The following is a 23,006-nucleotide window of genomic DNA, read 5'->3' as shown; positions in this document are numbered from 1 at the left end:
GTAATTACATTTGTGTGACAACTGAGGTATAACTAAAGGTGTTCTATAGTACACATTATTCAAGTGTGGGAGAGTTCTCTACAGAGTCTATTTATTTTGGTGCTGGCGATGGAACCTAGGGCCTTGTACATATTAAGCAGAAGCTCTACCACAGAGATAAATTCCCAGGCTAATACTCTCAATGATAGAATTAGAGATTTTCTAGAAGCCTACTTTGCTGGGATCTCAGCTAAAGTAGTAAAGGGCATTTCTGTTTTTTAAAAAAGGCAGATATCTTACCAGCCAGTTGATAAGCTTTTGAACTTTTTCTCAGGTAGCAATAAAAGAAGAGGCTAGAATGATTTCCTGTTTTGTGATAAGGGCTCTAAAGAGTGAAGGCTAAGATCTCTGACTTTGGTGCTGTGGCTCACACCTATATTCCTGATATTTTGTGATTTGAAGATTGTTCTCCAGATTCAACATCACTTGACTGAATAGCTGAGCATGGTAGAGATTTCCCTAGTAACCAGGGAAGCACAAGTAGAAGGAATAAAGTCCATAACAGCTTGTCTAGCCCTGGTTATCCTTAAACTTTTGAGCCTCCAGCCTTATTTCCTGAGTGCTAAGATAACAGACATATAGCAGTATGCTCTGTTCTATTATTATGATTATTTATTTATTTATTTTTTTTTTTTGGTCGGCCGTGGGGCTTGAACTCTGGGCCTGGGCGCTGTCCCTCAGCTCTTCAGCTCAAGGCGAGCGCTCTACCACTTGAGCTACAGCGCCACTTCCGGTTTTCTGGTGGTTTATTGGAGATAGGAGTCTCATGGTCTCTCCTGCCCGGGCTGGCTTTGAACCGCGATCCTCAGATCTCAGCCTCCTGAGTAGCTAGGATTACAGGCGTGAGCCACCAGCGCCCGGCTGTTCTATTATTTTTATGTCAACTACTTTTGGAAGTGGTATATGTGAGCTAAGTGACAATATACTTAAATAAAAAAGCCAAAACCTAAAAAAACAACAACATTCAGTAGGCTTCTGTACCTACTGAATTTTAGAAAATTATATAACTTCAGCAGTGGATCATTGACAAGTATTTTCAAAAATAAATTTTAGGGCTGGGAATGTGGCTTAGTGGTAGAGTGTTTGCCTAGTATGCATGAAGCTCTGGGTTTGATTCCTCAGTACCACATAAGCAAAAAAAACTGGAAGTGGTGCTGTAGCTCAATTAGTAGAGAGCTAGCCTTGAGCAAAAGAAGCAGTGCCCAGGGCCTAAGTTCAAGTCCCAGGACTGGCAAAAAAAAAAAAAAAAAGGAAGTTTTTTAGGAAGCAAAAATAAACCTGTATAAAAGTACATACTAACTTCAACAAAGACACATTTAATTTGTAATAGCAAAGCAATTCATCATAGCTTATGATAATGTATACCTTATTATGTACAATTCCATCTTCAGTTTCTTCTCCCCAAGGCTGTCCATCATCAAATACAGGTGAGCTTTCTTTCATAGCAGTATATATCTAATCAGTACACAAATCACAAAGCTGATTTGAGTTTTCATGTTCTGTCAAATTCATATTTAGTATAATTTTTAGAAGCATTCACTTGAAGGACTAAAAGTTTTACGAAAGATATTATACAGAGTTTTAAATATCATCTTTAGAGCTGGGCATGGTGGTACCCATCTGTAATCCCAACACTTGGGAGGATAAGACAGGAGAGGATCCAGAGTTCATGGCAAGCTTGGTCTATATGATCAGAGATTGTCTTAAAAAGTGGGGAAAAAGAAGAATCTTGAAATTTTGATTTAGAATTTTATGATTTAGAAAGGATGGATCCATATTTAGTTGATCCAGAGAAATACGCTGACATTTATGCTGTTACTAATCTAGGAGGAGCACGTAAGTATTTTAATTCAACACTGAGTATGCAGAAGAGAACTGTCACATTCAAGATGATCCAATATATCTCTTACATGAGCTAAATTCTGATGCTCAAATGTTATCAACTGACTCCTTCAGTATGTACAAACATAAAACTATCAATCAATCAATCAATTTGTTTTTAGTGCTGGGGATTACAGGGCCTTATGCATATCAGGAAAGCATTTTAACACTAAGTAATACTCCCCAAAATATAAAATTTAGATTGAATTTTCAGAATATACAACTTGAGAAATGCTGCAGTTGTTTAAATCTGAAAGTGATAAAAACGTCATTTCAGATGAAACCTGTTAATTTTCTTATCTTGAAACAGGATTTTAGAAACATGCTCTCTTTAGTCTATGCTTGTCCTATTATATTCTAAAGGCACTCATGTGGCTTTCTATAGGCCTAGTATGGATAGGGTGGGTGTAGGGAGAAGAGGTACAAAGTCTCATAATCAGATTTAATAAAGCCTTGGATAGAGCTCAAGATGAAGAAAAGAACTTTTTACATTGACATCAGGGTAAAGAGTTTCTTGTTGCCTTATCAAAGGTTCTTATGAAAACCCCATTATTCTGCAAAGTTCAAAAAAGCCTTAGAGAGGGAGAGCAGATCCCCAGAAATCCTACAGTGAAAAAATTGACAAGTTCTGCACTGAGGAGAAAATTTAGCTGAAACAGTTTTAACTTGAAGTTGTTTAAGACCGACATAAAAAAAATATAGATTGGAGCCATCCTCTTAATTGTGGCATTTTCCAACATAATTATCACCTACCTCTCAATACAGTCAAACTTCAGAAGGGAACAAAAAGATTCAGGAGATCTGAGATAAGTTAAGACATGTTCACTTCGATTACTAAGCAAATCTCTTGGAGTACACCCAACCCGCCTTCCTACTCATGGTTATTAGTAGAGGGGAGGAGATGGAGGAACTCAGCCTAAACTATTGCTATTCAAACCAATTATGTGCCAAGTTCTGGTCAAGGAAGCCTAGTAAGAATAAGGGGGGAAAATCAAGCTTTGTTATAAAATATCCACAATCAATGTGGGAATCTAACAAGAATAAACAACAAAGAACAGATGCTATTAAGAAGCCAATGTATTATATCATTTACAGAAAAATATTCTCAATCAATCCTGTGAAAGAATGTAACTTTCAGTAACCATTCTGGATAAAAAGCAGGTAAACTTCAACATACAAAACATTATCCCTTAACTGAAATATTATGATTAAATGATAAACTAGAAGATACTAACTTTGAAGACAATGATAACAATAGAAATCAACTAGCTGGTTGCCAGTATCTCACATCTGTAATCCTAGCTACTTGGCAGGCTGAGATTGTGTTCTGAGACCAGCCTGGCAAAAACAATTTTGAGACCCCTTCTTAGCCAATAGTTGGGTGTGGTGGCACGGGCCTCATTTTGGCTTTGTGGAAGGCTAAGATTGGAAAGATCTTAAGTCCAGACTAGTCTGGTAGAAAAATCTATGAGCCTCCATCTCAAAGGAAAGAATCTGGGTGTGATTTATCAGTCTGTCATTCCAGCTATGATGGATGTGTCTTGGTACAAGCATATGACTGGGCAGGGAGCATAGCCCTATCTCAAAAATAACCAGTAAAAAAAAGGGCTGTTGTTGGCATGGCTCAGTGGTAAGACTATCTGTTGAATAAGCATAAACACCTGGAAATAAAACTCAGAACCACAAGAAAAAAATCAACAGAGAACAACAATATTAAGGAAGTCCAATAAAAGTAGTAACTATAAAAGAATATTAATAATTTTAGAAGTACAATGAATAAAAAGTCTATTCATCTTAATAACAATGGAACACATGAAATTAACTTAAAAATGTTTTTAACAGGGTATAATATGTCTCAATCCTGTAATCCTAGCTCCTTAGAGATCAGCCCAGGCATAAGAAAGTTCAGGAGACTCCATCTCAGTCAGTGAGGGTACAGTGGTGTGTATCTGTCATCTTATTCAACAATGGAAATTCAACTAGAAGGCTCCACAGACCAGGCTAGCCCAGGTATAAAGTGAAACCTTATCTTGAAAATAATCGACAAAAGCTGGGCACTGAGGATTGTGGTTCAAAGCCAACCTGGGCAGGAAAGTCTATGAGACTCTTATCTCCAATAAACCACTAGAAAACTGGAAGTGGCACTGTGCCTCAAGAGGTAGACAGAGTGCTTGCCTTGAGCTGAAAAAGGGCTCGGAGTGGGGCTCAAGTGATAGGTCACCTGCTCAACAAATGTGAGGCCTAGTATTATAAAAAGCAAAAAAAAAAAAAAAAAAAGTTGAAGTGGAGAAAACTATAACATTTTGCTTAAGAAAAGATATAAATATGCAAAACATTTAATACTTTTTAAAATGACAAGATAATTTTTCACCAATATACCTGTGAGTTCAATGTGATGACAATGAAAGGAAAATCACAAGATATGTATGGAATTAAAAAAATAGTTTAAAGTATGAGAATATGTCTGTCTAGAAAATTATGAAAAGCAGTTAAGAATGTTCTACTGTGTAAAATATATTAGAAAGTGACAGATTATGATTCTATGATAGGGCAAAAATCTTGAGACATAGACCTAAGACTATATTGAGGACCATTCAAAACTGGGAAAACAACAAGTTACTTAATAAAAGGTAGTGAGTTATATGAGTGATAATACCTTCTCTCTCTCTTTTTTTTCTTCTTCCAAGTCTGTGCTGTTTATTTCAGGTTCAAGGTGTAAATGTCCAGTAGGGAGGTGGAAAGAGGGTTTCTAATTTTTTAGTTGTTATTATAAATGTGATGTACAGAGGTGTTATAGTTATACAAGTAAGAGTATATTTCATTCTGGATGTCACCACTTCCCTTACTCTCTCCCAGTTTTCCCCTCACTTTCTCTTTCTTAAGCTAAAATGAATTACAAATGAACTAACACTCAAAACCATTTGGCTATGTTGGTGTTTAACTGTAGGCCTAGCTATTCAGGAGGCTGAAATAGAGTATCACTGGAGTTCAAGAGTCTGAAACTAGCCTGGCAGCATGGTAATACACCATCTCAAAATAACAAAGGCACTCCCTATAACCATACCAGTTAAATAATCAACCAAAAAACTAAAACATCACAAAATCCCATAAAAATACTAGGGAAAAAATTGGAAGCATTAAAAAATATTAGAGAGAAAAGGGAGGCTTTCCCAAATGCATTTAAAGTCTTTAATTAAGTGGAAAAGATAATTAGAACAAGAAACTAACAGATTATTTACATTGTCATAGTTTTCAGTTCTACCTCATAAAGCAAAGCAAGATAGGAAGAAAGGGATTTCAACCTAAGTAATGGGATGAGAGGCATATGACCACTGCCATATAGCTATTGCATAATTCCTAGACCATTGTAGAACTACTGTCTCACAATCATCTAAGAAAACCCTAAACTGATTAGGCAAATTAAGGGTAGGTGTTCCAGTGACAGGAGGGGTATGGCAGTATCTGAAAGAGCACAGATGTAGTTCCCTTATCACATATATCATGAGGGAGAGACAGACTTGAAGGCATAAATGTAAAGTCCAATAAAATTTCATTAATGGATTATAGTATTGGATTTCTACTCCTATCTTGACAACTGGTATTGTTGAATGTAATGGGGCTCCTGGGTCAAAATGCATCTACCCACTTACATTTAGTTAAGGGACTTAGATAGCCAAGGGAATGGCTGAGGGGCCTTCATACTTTTCAGAATTCTAGCACAAGGTAGGACAGGAAACTCAGAAGGTACAAAAGGAAGAAACTGCCTTAGACTATCAAAATAGAGGAATCTATGGCCTGAAGGCTGAATAAGATATATGATAAGACATACACATATACTTCTTATTGGCTGCCTGTGGCCATCTATCTGCACTGATGATTTTGTATGACTTAAAAATGATGTTAAAAATATCCTAATGGCCTTTGACAGAAAAAAAGTTCTCCACTTCTGGAAGATAAAAATGATCAACTATGAAACAGTCAATATACAGCATATTTGCTGGATGCTGATGGTTCATGTCTAGAATCCAAGCTAGCTGGTAGATTGAGATTGATGTTTGAAGGTAGTTGAGGCAGACAAATCTGAGAGACTGTTATTTCTAATTAACCAGCAAAAAGATGTAACTAGAAATGTGGCTCAAGTGATAGAAAATAAGCTGTGATCAAGCAAGCACTAAAGCCTCTAAGTTCAAGCCCCAGTACTAGCACAAAACACATAACCAACAAAAACCCAGCACATTAAATTAGAAGGAAAAAGTGGGAAAAATATTTGCATTAAATAGAGTAGCTAATTTATTTAACTTAACCATTTTTACCCTACAAAATGGCACAACAGGGCTACAGGTGTAACACGGTAATAGAGTACTTGGCTAATACATTTAAGGCTCTGGGTTTGAGCCTCAGCATTACAAAAACAATACAAGACAAAACAAATCCCCAACTTCCCCCAAGCAAAACAGTACCTTTGTGCCATTTTCTTCGTAAGAAAAAAAGATATCTCCTTGAGTGTGGTAATATGATTTAATAAAACTTATGCTATAGAAATAACATTTTTGTTGGTTATGGGGCTTGAACTCTGGGCCTTGGTACTGTTCCTGAGCAATTTTGCTCAAGGCTACAGCTCAATCACTTTGAGCCACAGTGCCACTTCCAGTTTTCCTGGTGGTTAATTAGAGGTAAGAGTCTCATGGACATTCCTGCCTTGGCTGGCTTTGAACCATGATCTTTAGATCTCAAGTTTCCTGAGTAGCTAGGATTACAGATGTGAGCCACTGGTGCCTGCCTGAAATAACTATAATTTAATGTGTGTGTTTAAGGAGCTGTTAAACACAAGGTCTGTTATTTGTATTGTTAAAACAACTAGCTTCATGTTAATTGTTAAGTACTTTTGTAGAGCCAAGAGGTTCTTTAAAGAATGTTCCTTTCAAAATACAAAGCAGGCTAATGATAGTTACTTTTATGTGAGACATTTATTGGAGTTGTGCCTTCTCTACCATACTGGACTACTAAATTCAATAAAAGTTAAAAAAAAAAAAGCTCACGCCTGTAATCCTAGCTACTCAGGAAGCTGAGTTCTGAGGATCGTGGTTCAAAGCCAGCCCAGGCAGGAAAGTCCATGAGACTCTTATCTCCAATAAATCAGTAGAAAACCGGAAGTGCTACTGTGGCTCCAGCGGTAGAGCGCTTGACTTGAGCTGAAGACCATAGGGACAGCGCCCAAGCCAAGAATTCAAGCCCCACGACCCACCAAAATAAAAACAAATGAACAAACAAAAAAACTGAAAAGGCAAAAGATATAAACAGTTTCTATAATATAAAAATGTTCAACTTAAAAAAAATTGAGGGGCTGGGAAGGTGGCTCAGTGGTAGAGTGCTTGCCTTGCATGCCTGAGGCCCTGGGTTCAATTCCTCAGCACCACATAAGCAAAAAGAAAAAAGCCAGAAGTGGCACTGTGGCTCAAGTGGTAGAGCGCTAGCCTTGAGCTGAAGAGCTGAGGGACAGCGCCCAGGCCCAGAGTTCAGGACCCACGACCGGACCAAAAAAAAACAAACGAACAAACAAAAAAAAATTGACTATTGGGGCTGGGAAGGTGGCTCAGTGGTAGAGTGCTTGGCTTGCATGCCTGAGGCCCTGGGTTCAATTCCTCAGCACCACAGAAGCAAAAAAAAAAAAAATTGACCATTTTCTTTTTGTCATTTTGTTGACTAATTACATCACTGGGACTAGAGGGTATATCTCAATGGTAGTATATTTACTTAGAATGTCAGTCTATAGGTTCAACCTGTGGGAAAGCATAACACTGGGCAACACTGAGAAAAAGCTGGGCACAGTGTTGAGCATGAGAACCTCTAGTCATAATTATTTGGGGGAGTCCTAGTTATTGGGAAGAGAGGGCAGAGGTAGAAGGATGATTCAAGTCCATGAATTTTGAGATCAGCCTAGTCAACATAACAAGTCTTCATCTCAAAACAAAACACTCAAATTATCAGTAAAAGAAAATATGAAATTGAACAACAAAAAAAGTATGTATAGGCAGGTTTAAAGAAATATGAATAAGGGCTGGGAAAGTGGCTCAGTGGTAGAGCACTTGCCTTGCATGCATGAGGCCCTGGGTTTGATTCCCCAGCACCACATAAGCAAAAAGGAAAAAAGCCGGACGTGGCACTGTAGCTCAAGTGGTAGAGCGCTAGCCTTGAGCTGAAGAGCTGAGGGACAGAGCCCAGGCCCAGAGTTCAGGCCCACGACCGGACCCCCCCCCCCAAAAAAAAAAAAAGAAATATGAGTAACAAACCATACCTAAGTAAAGTTGTTTCAACAATATATATAGTAAAACAAGCTGCTTTTACTTCGCTAACTGAAGAAGATTTTCAAGCAATAATGCCTAGGATGGCAGGGAGTAGTGGAATATATCTGTAATCCCAGCTATGCAGAGATGGATGCAGGAGAATACTTAATTAGAGGCTAGTCAGAGCAAAATTAGCAAGACTTTCCTACAAAAACAAAATAAAGACTAAAGTGTTAGGACACAGCTCTAGTGGTATAGTACTTGCTAGAGCCCTGAGTTCAAACCCCAGTAACACAAACACAAAAAGCCTAGAGTAGGAAAATGGGTATGTTCCCACATTGTGACAAGTTTGTACTTGGTACAAGTTTCCCAAAGGGAAATTTGTCAATATGTATCAACAGTCTAATAAATATATAGCCACAAACCACTTAATGATGGAGAACATGTTCTGAGAAATAAGGGGATTTCACTGTGTAAACATCATAGCATAATTACATAAATCAAGATGGCGAGATTGCCATCATTTAATGTGGTCTCTTAATCCAATCAAGACATGTAAATGCAAGGTGTACAAAGCTGCCTCTGGCATAATGAAGCCCTTTGTTTTATAATGAATACTTTTACATTTATATTTACATTTTCTTTACTTTTTTTTTGAGATACTGTGAATTGAGCTCTAGGTCTCACACTTGTTAATAAAGTGTTCTACCACTTGAGACACACCTTACTCCTAAACATTATTTTTTAAGTAGGAGTACACTCTAATAATAAAATGCATATGAATATACACTAGTACCATAGTCACTTATTATTATGAAGTATCACGATCTATATGTAACTATATGTGCTATACTTACATATTACTGGCAGTGGCAGTGTTGTAAGTTTCATTTTCTTCTTTTTTTTGTGTGTGTGTGTGCTGGTCTTGGGGCTTGAACTCAGGGCCTGGTTACTGTCCCTTAGTGTTTTGCTCAAGGTTAGACCTCAACCACCTTAGTCAGAAGCTCTATTTCCAGACTTTTTCTTTTAGTAGTCCACTGGATATAAGAGTCTAATGGACTTTCTTGCCCAGACTAGCTTAGAACTGCAGTCCTCAGATCTCAGCCTCTGGAGTAGCTAGGATTACAGGCATAAGCCACTGATGCCCAGCTAGGTTTCTTTAGATTAGCATCAATCAGAGATAGGTTGAGTAATGGTTTGTAATGGCCACAGTGTCACTAAGCACTAGGAATTTTTCAAGTCTATAAAAATTTAGTGTGACCATTCTTGTATATGCTATCCACCTTTGATTGAAATGTTATTAAGAGGCACATGACTATACATATTTTGCAAATGAATAAAACACTTTTAAAACTATATCCAGACTGAAGGTATAAGTCAGTGGCAGAGTGCTTGTTAGCCTGTGTGATGCCTTGGGTTCATTCCCCAACTCCATAAAAATAAGCAGAAGAACTATACTAAAAGGAAGTACTCTAAGCTGAGATATTATGGCTTTACCGCATTTATAAAACTTTTTGCAATAAATATGAATTTTTAACTTAAAGAGGGGCAAATAAATTTCCTGAGGGACAGTTAAAAAATCTATTTTCTACTGACTTGTTTTTATTTAAATTGTAAAACATCATGAGAACTATCTATGTACCTCTCTTGTTTTGCATTAACATTTTGAAGAATTTAAAATCAAAAGTACTTTGAAAAGATAAAACTTTGAAGTTGACTTTGAGAAAAGTGGCAGACGTAATGTTAGAGAAACAAGAATATCTTTTTGACAAAGAAGCATTCTTAAGTATGTTCTAAAAATATTAAATTACATACCTTGATGCAGTCTATTAGCCACACCAGAGCTGCCACAATATGAGGCCAGGTGTGAGGGGCTCCCACTGTATACATGGAGCTTTTAGATAGTGCAAAAGGATATCTACACAAACGAGGGAAAGAAAAGTTAACTTCTGTTGCCATAATAAAGCACTAAATTAAATTGAGAAGTTACACTGGAAAACCTTTGCTTTGCCCCAGTTGGACAGAATCTGCTGAGATTCTTACTCGCTAATGATTTTATGTATTTTTGTGATTTCTTCTCTATGGATTGCTTTGCATTATACCTTAACCTGCAGAATTTGATTTACAACCAGAATGCTGAACTCCCAAAATATCTTTTGTTTCCTTAATGTACTCTCAATAAACCATGTGTATGAACTTCTGATATTCTCATCCTCTATCCACCCTGTGCTTACCTTTTTTTTTTTTTTGACAGTCTTGTGTAGTATAGGTCACATTGGAACTTGTTAAGTAACTCAAGCTGGCCTTAGACTGGTGATTTTCCTGCCTCAGCTTTCCAAGTATTGGGATTATAGGAGTGCACCAACTACACATGGCCTGTGCTTATTTTTTATGGTCTTTTTTCAATTTTACCTCACTCCATTTTACTCTAATCTTGCTGTTTTCACTCCTAAAATCTGTAACTAGGTTGTACTTTCTGTACTGTATTATTTCAGCATGTTCAACACCTTATGTGTATCACCTGTAATTCTGTAATAACCTACTACTATAGTTAGAGTGTTTGTCCCTTAGAACTCAGGTGTTAGAATCCTAATGCCCAAAGCTCTGTATTGGTTATATATACATGGCACCACTGGGAGGTGACTGATCCTTTTATGAATGGATTAGTCCATTTCTGGATTAGTGGGTTACTGAGAAAGTGGGCTTTGTTTTAAAAGTTAACTCTGACACACTTGTTCTCTTTTGTCGTGTGGTACTCTTTATCATGACATGACCTAGCCAGAAAGCCCCCACTAAATGCTGAGCCACTAGCCCCATTCTTCTGGGTTACCCAGGTTCCAGAACCATGGGCTACATAAACCCTTATTCTTTATAAATTTTCTAGTCATAGGAATTTTTGTTATAGCTAAACAAACAACCCTCCAAAAGCAAAATCTGAATCAATAGAACTATGAAGTTGTTTTATTTACCCTTCAATTTATTCAAACTCTTTACAAATTTATTGAGTTTGGTTCCTCTCAGTGTTCCAATAAATTTTTTTTTTTGGGTCCAATAAATTTTTTAGACTGATGAGAAACATACATACCCAAGATCTTTAAAAATTCTTGGAACCTCTTCTTCAAATTTTGTGTCAGGAAGTTCATATGAAGGGCATAAGAAGCCATAAAGAAAACTGAAGATCTTAAGGAAGTCCTTAATAGATGGAGCTTGAAGAGACTTCACGGACACATTATATGCATAACCATTTTCTGTAAGAAACTACAATAATTTTTATGAACAAGCAAACAATTTTGAAATAGAAAAAAAATTATTGCAATAAGGCCACAACTTGACTATTTAACTTAGAAAATACCTCACAGAGTTGTCGAATACACTGCTGAATGAATGCTTTGTCATTAAGTGGTCTTGGATCCTTTATTTTTTCAGAACTGGAAAATATACCAAGCTGACTATTCCGGGATCCATGTCCACTCGTTCTAGAAACATATTTTTAAAAAGGCAGTCAAAACAATATCCTTCTGTGGTCAAGTCTGACTTATTTTAAGGCGATTAATACTAAAGGTTAATTTTTAGTTCTTATTAACTAAACAAAATTCTATTAATTAAAGCAGAGGAAGAGTAAAGTATGATATTATAGCAGTCAAAGATAATTTTGATATACTTCTATGGAGATGTATCTCATGGCAGAGCACTTGCTTAGTATGTGCAATGCTCCCAGGATTGTACAAATGAAACAAAACATACAACAAAAAAATCTTCTGATGTTTTATATTATTGATACACATTATTCTTTAACAATGTACATTCACAGTCCACTCTATCGTTTAAGTATTCAATAAACACAGTCTCTTTCAGGCTTATCTGCCTATGATTGTTCCCTTACTCAGCACTACCTAATTTGACACTATTCTTTTTGGAAAAATGCCTGAGGATTATTGAAAGAGTTAATGTAGACAAAGCATTTAAAACAATATTTGACCCATAGGAATGCTCAATACCTGTTCAACTTTGTAAATATTACTGTCATCTCCTTTAATAATGTCTCAGAACTGCTTATGGAGATACTCTTATTTGTTGTCTCCACTTTTACACTTGATGAAATTGAAACACAGAGGTAAAGTAATCCTCCCAAGGCTTTTCAAATAATAGGAATTTTTCCTGTTAATCTGTCAAACTTCTACCTCCAGTACAGATAGCTGCTAATCTAGTTTAGTGAATGGGCTCAAAGTGTTAGCTAAGGATCACTGAGAAGTCAAACCTATTACAAAAATATAATTACATTGTTATTATTTATTTATTTTTTGCCAGTCTTGGGGCTTGAACTCAGGGCCTGGGCACTGTCCCTGAGCATCTTTTGCTCAAGGCTGTCACTCTACCACTTGAGCCACAGCTCCACTTCTGGCCTTTTCTCTTTATGTGGTTCTGAGGAATCAAACCCAGGGCTTCATGCATGGTAGGCAAGCACTCTACCACTAAGCCACATTTCCAGCCCCACATTGTTATTATTAAGGGGTTGTACAGAGGGGTTACAATTCTTTAAGTCAGTAAATGAGTACAATTCTTCTTGGACAATGTCACCCCTTCTTTCACTTTCCCCAGTTCCTCCCTCCAATCCCTGCCTACAAATTGCATAGTTCATTTTTTTTTTTTTTTTTGTCGGTCATGGGGCCTGAACTCTGGGCCTGGGTGCTATCCCTCAGCTCTTCAGCTCAAGGCTAGTGCTCTACCACTTGAGCCACAGTGCCACTTCCAGCTTTTTCTGCTTATGTGGTGCTGAGGAATTGAACCCAGGGCCTCATGAATGCAAGGCAAATACTCTACCACTGAGCCACCTTCCTAGCCATGTATAGTTCATTTTTAACATAAGTGTATATTATACTTAATACCATGACTGCATTTGTTCACCTTTCCTCCTTCCTGTGAATTGCTTTGCCCCTCTCAAAGACAACAAAAAATACCAAAAACAAACAACATCAACAATAATACAAGTCAAATCTCTCTCTCTTTTTTTTTTTTCGTCAGTTGTGGGACTGAACTCTGGGCCTGGGCACCTATCCCCTCAGCTCTTTAGCTCAAGATGAGTGCTCTACCACTTGAGCCACTGTGGTTTTCTGGTGGTTAATTGGAGATAAGAGTCTCATAGACTTTTCTGCCCTGGTTGGCTTTGAACTGCAATCCTCAGATCTCAGGCTCCTGAGTAGCTAGGATTACAGGCGTGAGCCATTGGTACCCAGTGAGATAAGATTTTATTATAGCCAGGACTGCCTTGAATAAACTATTCTCCATTCTCTGCCTCTAAACTTTTGGGATTATAGGCAAGTGCCACCAGGATGACTCCAAATTTTACCATCTTAAACTGGTGAAAACTAGAGTACAACCTCTGTCTTGAAAAGAATCATGTCATTTAATTTTTTCCTTATCTGAAAGCATCAGTGAATGGTTACTTGGACTGTAGAAGGCCCTGGTTTCAACTCACAATGAGACACTACCACTACCAATGAAAAGAAATCTATTAGAACAAATAAAAAATAGTATTACCTTTTACCAAATATAGATAATTTTCTTTCAGATGTAGGTTTACTTATACTCAACTTTCCAAAGGCTGGTTTCTCTTTGCTTGAAGAAAAATAGAAAAACAATTGTTTAAAATAAAAAGCATAAGCTCAAAACACATTGGAAATATGTTAGAACCAAAATTTCTTCCCATTAAAACTATTCAAAATCACAAAAGATATCAGCAGCAATCTCTAACTGTTATGACTACAACGGGCTACTATAAGTTACAATGCTAAAGTTAAGAAGCAGAATACTTACCTATTTTATTCTATCTTCAAGTATGCTATGGATAACAACTTTAAGGAAAAAGAAAAGATATAAAAATCCTTTCAGAAGCCGGGTGCCGGTGGCTCATGCCTGTAATACTAACTACTCAGAAGGCTGAGATCTGGGCTGGGAAGGTGGATCAGTGGTAAAGCGCTTGCCCTGGGTTCAATTCCTCAGCACCACATAAGCAAAAAGAAAAAAGCCGGAAGTGGCGCTGTGACTCAAGTGGTAGAGCGCTAGCCTTGAGCTGAAGAGCTGAGGGACAGCGCCCAGGCCCAGAGTTCAGGCCCCACGACTGGACCCCCCCCCCCCAAAAAAAAAAAAAAGAAGGCTGAGATCTGAGGATCGCGGTTCAAAGCCAGCCTGGGCAGGAAAGTCCATGAGACTAGATTGCCAATAAAAACCACCAGAAAGCCGGCGCTGTGGCTTAAGTGGTAGAGTACTAGCCTTGAGCTGAAGAGCTCAGGGACAGCACCCATGCCCAGAGTTCAAGCCCCATGACTGACAAAAAAAAAAAAAATCCTTTTGGGGGGCTGGGAAGGTGGCTCAGGGGTAGAGCGCTTTCCTTGCATGCATGAGGCCCTGGGTTCGATTCCTCAGTACCACACACACACAAAAAAGTAGGAAGTGGCTCTGTGGCTCAAGTGGTAGAACACTAGCCTTGAGCTGAAGAGGTGAGGGGCAGTGTCCACGCCCAGAGTTCAGGCCCCATGACCAAAAAAAAAAAAAAAAAAAAAAAGAAAATCCTTTCAGTCATACATTCATAGCTATTTTGAATTTTTCTTTTAAAGCTTGCTTTTTTAAATTAAAATTTTTGACTTTGTATTTATTATATTATACACAAACCAAACCAAGAATATTTGGGGAAATTTTCATCAGGACTCTCCTCTTCCTTCAATGGTGGTACCCAGTGCAAATAAGGATGTACCTTCTGAATACTTGTCTATCTGTCTGTCTATTTTATGGGAGTGGGATTTGAAATCAGGGCCTATGCTTGCTAGACAAGTGCTCTACTTCTTGGCCTATGCACCTAGTCCTTCAACACATAGTAAGATATGCAGTTCTACAAAAGATAAATTTAGAAATGAAAAAAAGAAAGTGAGATATGGACCTCGCTAAAAACATGCTATTGCCAGGCGCCAGTGGCTCATGCCTGTAATCCTAGCTCTTCAGGAGATTGAGATCTGAGGATTGCAGTTCCTGCCAGCCTGGGCAGGAAAAGTCTGTGAGACTCTTGTCTCTTAACTACTAGAAAAATGGAAGTGGTGCTGTGGCTCAAGTGGTAGAGAGCTTGCCTTGAGCTGAAGAGCTCAGGGACAGCACCCAGGTCCAGAGTTCAAGCCCCATGACCAACAACAAACAAACAAACAAACAAAAGCAAAAAAACCCCCCAAAACTTAAAAAAAAACCATGCTATTATGTCTAATGTTACTCTTACTAAAATTAGTATCTGTTAATATTTTAAGTTTTAATTTCTAATATGGTTAATACCAACAGATATAACAGGAGAATAGTGGTGTGTATGATGTAAGTCTGCCCTCAAACCCTCCATTTGCCTTCTTCTCTCTTGAGTGCTGGTATTATAGGTGTGCATTACAAAACTCACTGTCAGAATAAAGCTCTATGTAATGTACATGTTGTAAATTACTGAAAAACCCATTGACAATGGCAATATTTCTCCTTTAATACAACTGAAGACATAAATCTGTAACAGTACAAAAATTCCTTAGGGCTGAAGAACTTCTGGCTAGTGAGCTGCATATAGCCCAAGAAATGATTTGGTACATGACAAAACAGAATACATATGCTTCTTGTGTTTTTTGTATGTAGCCTGAGGTGGTCTACCTACATTGGGCTGATAATGGTACTACAAATATCCAAATGGCCGTTGGCAGAATAAAAGTTCCTCATGCCTCAAAATGTATTCAGAAAAATATATTTCAAACATCTACAAATAACAGAAACTCACCCTATGTAAATGCAAGGACTTTATCAAGTAACTTGTACCTAGGCATTAGTGCCCCCATTCCACAAGGGCTTACAAAAATCTTCTGTTAACTAGAAGAATGTCATTGGGGGGGAGGGGGGGAGAAGTCTACATTTTTTGATACCAAGCTCATGCAGACACCTTTTCCTGTGAATTTTGAGGGAATAATTTGAAGCAGTGTTCTGTTGCCTTCTATGACACTGTAGCTAATCAACAGAGAAAATAATACTGCTTTGATTTGAGTAAGAACTTTGGTAGTAGGAAACATTTTAGTAAGTTCAAAGTTATAGAATAGACTGTGTATGAACCAAAAACCATAAGATAAAAAAGAAGAACAGTATTGAAGGGGCATTCCTTTTAGAAGGTGCCTTGCAAAGGACTTAACTTTGAGAATTTAAGGAACAAATGAGATAAATTCGTAACACTTAACTGACGTACCACTTTTACTCCAAATTAGGTAACACTGGAAAGAGAAATCCATCATACTACATCCCCCCCCCCCCCCCCCCCCCCCCCCGGCCAGGTCATGGGGCTTCAGCTTAGGGCCTGGGTGCTGTCCCTGAGTCTCTTTTCAAGACTATTTCTCTACCACTTGACTCACAGGCACCACTTCCCATCTTTTCTGAATAGTTTATGGGAGTTAAGGTCTCACAAAGTTTTCTTACCTGGCTAGCTTCAAACCAGGATCCTCAGATCTCAGCCTCCTGAGTAGCTAGGATTATAGGTATAAGCCACCAGCACCTAGCCATACTACATCTTTATATCAACTACTTTTTATGATTTCTTTGCCCAAGACAATAGGTATGAGAGACACTTACGTTTGAGGGGTATAAAGGCATTGTTTATTCATGTCCAAAGATCTCAACTCCTGCATAGAGAGACGGCCAGCACCACCAGTAGAAACTGAACTGCGCTTCATGCTTATGACCTACATTCATGAATTTAGTGTTAGCAAAAATTCCACAGGTAAACGGTAAATAAAAAACTTTATACTCAAGGGAAAAGCAGTGTTCTGCTTTTTCAAGATAATCTCATGTACTACCTTTACTTGCTCACGTACATACAAGTCTTGATTTGCAAAGAAACACCTATGTAACTTCAAGTATTCAATACTTAAAAACATTTACTAATGGTACATCATATATAAGGGCATCTACTAGTGTAGAAGATACAAAGATGAATATGATTCCTATCTTTTCAAGGGTACTCATGATCACAAAAATCCCTGAATATCCTGACCATATCCCTATTATTGTGTGTGTGTTTATTTCAATGGGAAGTCAGAGATAGGTTGAGAAGAACTGCCTCAAGTTCTCTTTATTCCCCTTAAAATGCTCATTTCATTATTCATCTCAAGGAAGAGAGATATTCTGTTTCGTTTCCTAATACCAATCTCTCCTTTATACCCAATTACTGTCTCTATGGTTCTAATCTCAAGGTTTATACTTGGATAAACCATCCAGTCCATAAATGATTTGTAGCATGCTTCCATTTTCTTTATTATCCTTTTAAAGAAAATTGATTTTATTCTTAATTCAGCATAATGTAACATTTAAAACTTTGTAACTGTGCATATTTAGATCCAGATGTACTCGAGTGTTTTATATACAATAATTTAAAATTGTCCTAACATAACACAAATATAAACGGCAGAATAAACCTGTCAAGTATTTTTATCCTTATCTTTAAGCACATGTAAAACACACTGTCAAACAACATAAAAACTCTTGGAAGGGGTATGCGCAGTGCTTACTATACTATGGCTTTTTATATTATATATATGTGTGGACAATTTAATTCTTTTAAAAAGAAAACGAGTCTTTTATCAACTTTGCAACATCCAAACAAGTTTTGTAACGAGGAAGAATTAACACTGTAGTTGAGCCTGGGTATTAAACATCTGTTTCATTTACTGAAACCAATGCCTCCCTTCTTGGGGTCAGGGTTCCATTTTAAAAAACACATGATTAGCACCTCAGTCCTTTCAGGGCTACTCTAAAGGCTGTCTTGTAATTTATCAGGATTGACACACCTTGATCCTCGCTCCATCTCTGGTATTAGGCACTCTCCACGCAACGTTCTCAAGATCGGCCCTCCCTAACGTGAGGGAGTGGACATCTGTGCTGATTTTTACTTTGGACACCCCATACTCTTTCACAGTGACTACATTCACTTCCACTTCCTTTGTGTTTGTTTTTCGCGCATATAGGTATATACAATCCAGGGCTCTGGGCTGGCTAGGCAAGTGCTCTACCCGCCCCCCGCCCCCCCCCGGGAAGTATCAACCCCTCCAGAATTCTGGCTAGTCCTTCTTCCACTCTCTCTTCATCTCTTCTCCTTCGTCTCGTCTACTTTACAGCGCTGTCTGCTCTCAACTAACACTTAAAATGTACTCTCAAGATTTAGGCTTTCAGACATGACAGAGTCGCTACTAGACCGCTAAGTACGAAGCTGCGGTGGCAGAGGAAGCCGACACATCACAACAACAGGCGAATTCTAGTCTTTCCCTTCCCATCCTCTTCTCTCTCAGCGCGCTCCAGCCTCTCGTCTAGACCCTTCTCTCGTCCCTTGAGCAATCGCTGCCAAGAGTAATGTTGGGGACTCGGAAAAAGCACCAGGCCGCCTCCGCCCGGGCGCTCGCAGGACAACCAACACCACACCATCACCTTCTCCCTCCACCGCAGCTTGGCCTTCATTACCTTTCTTTCGGCCTTCTGACAAGGTCCAGGGGTCAAATTTCTCCAAACCGTGCTGACACTGCTCAGATACCAGAGAAGCCGCCAAAACGTAGGGTCCTACCTCCGCCACTCCGGCGGCGGTTTGAATTTTAAAATCTCCGCCGACGCTGACGTCATCGCGCACGACGTGAGCACGCGTCATTCATCTGCGCCGGCTCTTCGTCGCCGGAAGTCGGCCTCTGCACAGCACCCCGTCCCGCGGTCTTGCGGGCATACTGGCATCGGTCCCTGCCCTTGGCCAAGTTGGCCTGTCTTTGAAAGTGGGCCCTGAAGACCCGAGAGCTCCCACACCGCCGGGGAATGGCCTGGACGCTTTAAGTTTCCAAGGAAACGCCTTTTCCGTACAGCAATATGGCGGCGCCCATCGGCTCTCCTTCCCCACCCTCTCTTTAATGGTTACTGTTGGGTGCTATTTCCGTGAGGAAATCTGAGAAGGCGGCGTGCATTTTACCGGCCGGAGACGAGGTGAGGTGGCTGTAGACTGTGGCGGCTGTCCGTTCCGAGGCTTTCGCTTCGAGGCCTGGCTCAGTGTTCCCTCTGCTCTCGTGGTTCTCATGGTCCTCTAATCGTGGGTTGCCCGCGAGGGCCCGAGGTGCTGAGGAGCCTACGGGAAGTGGCCCTGAGTTGCTGTGAGGCAAAGAAGGAGTCACTACTGTTGTTTTATTTCCTAACATTTCTCTGAATTTGAACCGAGAGTCAGGCATTGCCCAGTTCCTGGAAAGTAGCAGAACGTCTCTGAGCGAAAGCTGAGAAGACTTAAGTAATTGTGTCATTAAGCAGAATTGTAATTTGGAGGCAGATTGCTTTTTCTTGTGTGGATTTTAGGTTCCCCCCCCCCCCCCCAACAAAATTTTTACAACTCATTAGTCATTTCTTGGCTTCCTCACCTCATGAGGTAGCCAAGAAAGGGGTGCCCAGGGTCACCAGCATCGCCAATTGCAGCAATGGCCATTTGGCTGAGCAATTGCTGTGGGCCAAGCATTGTGCACCACATTCCATGTGGTTTATCTCCTTCATGTAAATAATCTCTTTATACTGAGTTATTAGTGTCCTGTACACTGAGATGTAATAAAAATGATGACAGTGATGCTGAATGAGATCAAGTAACTTGTCAGTTGTCATATTGGGAATACACAGGGATTTGAATCTAAATGATATTAACTGTTCTGTGAACTACTTCTTATTTGTACTCACTGTCTGGGGTTTAGAAAGCTTTATCCAGAACTGTAAACCACCTTCTGAAAACAATAACGAAGTTCTGACCAGTTAGTTACTTGAAACTGTGGCTCAGACCTATTATGGATCTGGACCCTTAACCTTGGAGTTTTGCTTAAAGCTTGTTTTCTTGGGGGGGGGGGGAAGGGGAGGAAGGAAAGGTGTAGTCCTAGAACTTGAATTCAGTCCTAGGTACTGTCCCTTAGTTCATTTTCTCAAGGATAGTGCTCTACGACTTAAACCATAGCTTCACTTTTGACCTTTTTTTGGTAGTTAATTGGAGATAATTAGGAGTCTCAACAGCTTTGCTGCCTGGGCTTTTTATTTTTTTTTAATGGTCTGTCGTGGGGCTTGAACTCTGAGGCTGGGTGCTGTCCCTGAGCTCTTCAGCTCAAGGCTAGCACTCTACCACTTGAGCCAAAGCACCACTTCTGGTTTTCTGGTAGTTTATTGGAGATAAGAGTCTCACTGATGGTTCCTGCCCAGGCCAGCTTTGAAACATGATCCTCAGATCTCAGCTTCCTGAGTAGTTAGTATTACAGGCATGGGCCATGGGGATTCTGTGGGTTTAGTATTTTTGAAGAGCTGTTAAATTGGATTTGTTCTGGCTAGATCAGTCCTTTAACCCTTTTACTCTGCTTATAGAACAATGATGCTGGGAAATGGGGTGTATTTACTGTGACAAAATCAAGCCTTGACTCATTAACAACTTCTCCTGAAATTATAGAACCCCTCTACATTGGTTTATCTCCTTAAATAGAAGGAGTTCACATAGTTAATGTATTACTTTCTGATTTGTCAGGACACTTTTAAGGATTTATTGACTTACATACCTGAAGAATGCGGACCTAGTGACTGGATCCAAGAACTAAAGCAAGAAGTGTGGAAGACATGAGAAGATAGTAGGAGGATTATATTGGGATTCCAGATAATAACAAGTTAAAACCTTCTTTGGCTGAGTTGGCCGAAAATTTTGAATGATCAACTCTGAAATGAAAAGAAGTTTATATTAAAACATTGCAGCTTTCCTTAGAGCTGTCATATACATTAACAAGCATGAAATTCTCTTCTGTGCACATCAACTCTGTGAATCTGTTTATTGGAATACAGATTATTTAAGAACTTGATCTTCAAAGTTCTGTTTTACTTCTAATTTTTGATTCCTAGACTTTTTTTGAAGGAAGAAAATGTCTGTAGTACACCAGCTGTCATCTGGGTGGCTACTGGATCATCTTTCTTTCATTAACAAGATAAATTATCAATGTCAGCAACATCATGAACCTCATTGCAAAAATAAGCCTGCTTTTTCTGTCCATTTTGATTCTCTTCAAATGGATTCTTTGCCATGTTTTGGTGCCTCTGCTCCATGTATTGCTTTGGACTCTACCACTAAGCCAGAGAATGAGGATGGGGGAAATTGTGAAGGATTCACAAAAAAATATGTCTTTCGGCCTGAACTGTTTAATGTCACTAAACCTTATATAACTGCACCTGTTCACAAAGAACACCAACAAAGTAATGAAAAAGAACATCTAATGAATGGTGTTAAAAGAAAAATCTCCGTTTCTGTTATTGGGAAGGTAGACAGTTTTACACATATAATTTTCTAAAGAAAACAAAATTTTCATTGAGCAAATCAAATACTTTGTAGTTTATTAACTATAAACAAGATCTAATGAAGCAGAAAGCATTAGCATATCCAAGGTGATTTTTAACTAAAGATTCTACCATTCTAGAACACCAAATTGAGTATTTCAGGAGTAAGCAAGTTTGACTCAGAAGTGAGTGTTCTATAAATAAAACCAAACCCCAAGCTCTTTCTGCTTAGCCATTTAATGAGTAAGATTTTTAAAATTAAAGAACATGTTTCTTTCTGTGCAAAATGCTAAAAGCAGTAAGTGGAGTTTGGAAGGTTTATAGAGATCTGTTGGGGATAAGTTCATAATTAAAGTTTGACAAAAAGATGGTAGATTTAGAAAAGTTTCTACTAATGAAAGTGGAAATATACTGTTGGAAATGTACATGTCTGAAACACAAATGTTTGTATACATATATTTAAAAATACTAAAATATTTGGGTATATATGTAAGTATATTCTTTAAATTTATTTATATTTTGATTATGTGGTACTGAGGAATTGAACCCAGGGATTCATGCATGCTAGGCAAACACTGCCACAAAGCCATATTCTCAGCCCCATCTTTTAAAAGTTGAGAATTACATATAGGCTTGAACTATACCTCAATACATACATAAATATATATATGTGTGTGTGTGTGTGTGTGTGTGTGTGTGTGTGTGTGTGTGTGTATATATATATATATATATATATATATATATATAGTTCAGGAGCTCACAGTTGATTACACAAAGTCCATTTCACATGAGTTTTATTTATTTATTTTGTTTGTCATGGGGCTTGAACTCTGGGCTTTAATGCTGTCCCTCAGCTCTTCAGCTCAAGGCTAGCCCTCTACCACTTGAGCCACAGGGCCACTTCTAGGTTTTCTGAGTGGTTTAATGGAGATAAGAGTCTCATGGACTTCTGTGTCTGGGCTGGCTTTGAACCACGATTCTCAGATCTCAGCCTCCTGAGTAGATAGGATTACAAGTGTAAACCACCGTGCCTGGCTTCTTGTTGTTAGTGATAGGAATGACATTGATTACTCATCCATTGACTCTGTGTGTGTGTGTGTGTGTGTGTGTGTGTGTGTGTGTGTGTGTGGCTTCTTGTTGTTAGTGATAGGAATGACATTGATTACTCTTCCATTGACTGTGTGTGTGTGTGTGTGTGTGTGTGTGTGTGTGTGTGTGTGTGTGTGTGTGTGTGTGTGTGTGTGTGTGTGTGTGTGTGTGTGTGTGTGTGTGTGTGTGTGTGTGTGTGTGTGTGTGTGTGATACTGGGGTTTGAATTCCGGTCTTCACACTAGCGAGATCAGTGCTTTTACCATTGAACTACAACTCCAACCTTGATTTTAGCTTATAAATGAGATAGGGTCTTGCCCAAATGGGTACCTGGGCACATCCACCTATGTTAAAC

The 23,006-nt window shown here is 38.8% G+C and overlaps 2 protein-coding genes across 2 annotated transcripts in view; one reads left to right on the top strand and one right to left on the bottom strand.

Annotated features, from left to right (window-relative positions):
• Ndc80 (NDC80 kinetochore complex component) overlaps positions 1 to 18,853 on the bottom strand; it is a 50,006-nt gene extending 31,153 nt beyond the window's left edge. Inside the window, exons 1-7 of the mRNA XM_070028664.1 lie at positions 18,714 to 18,853; positions 16,833 to 16,942; positions 13,743 to 13,820; positions 11,557 to 11,680; positions 11,290 to 11,462; positions 10,020 to 10,122; positions 1,405 to 1,494 (exon numbers count right to left, since the gene is read on the bottom strand). Coding sequence (XP_069884765.1) covers positions 1,405 to 1,494; positions 10,020 to 10,122; positions 11,290 to 11,462; positions 11,557 to 11,680; positions 13,743 to 13,820; positions 16,833 to 16,933 — 669 coding nt within the window. The 5' untranslated portion in view covers positions 16,934 to 16,942; positions 18,714 to 18,853. The remainder of the gene's footprint in view (positions 1 to 1,404; positions 1,495 to 10,019; positions 10,123 to 11,289; positions 11,463 to 11,556; positions 11,681 to 13,742; positions 13,821 to 16,832; positions 16,943 to 18,713) is intronic.
• Positions 18,854 to 18,919: 66 nt separating this feature from the next.
• Positions 18,920 to 23,006, top strand: part of Mettl4 (methyltransferase 4, N6-adenosine) — a 48,839-nt gene continuing 44,752 nt past the window's right edge. Inside the window, exons 1-2 of the mRNA XM_070029481.1 lie at positions 18,920 to 19,217; positions 20,770 to 21,547. Coding sequence (XP_069885582.1) covers positions 21,155 to 21,547 — 393 coding nt within the window. The 5' untranslated portion in view covers positions 18,920 to 19,217; positions 20,770 to 21,154. The remainder of the gene's footprint in view (positions 19,218 to 20,769; positions 21,548 to 23,006) is intronic.

Source organism: Dipodomys merriami, unplaced genomic scaffold (genome assembly GCF_024711535.1).
Source record: "Dipodomys merriami isolate MVZ:Mamm:240054 unplaced genomic scaffold, mDipMer1.0.p SCAF_2, whole genome shotgun sequence".
NCBI classification, from domain to species: Eukaryota; Metazoa; Chordata; class Mammalia; order Rodentia; family Heteromyidae; genus Dipodomys; species Dipodomys merriami.
This window is presented reverse-complemented; position numbering and strand designations above follow the sequence as displayed.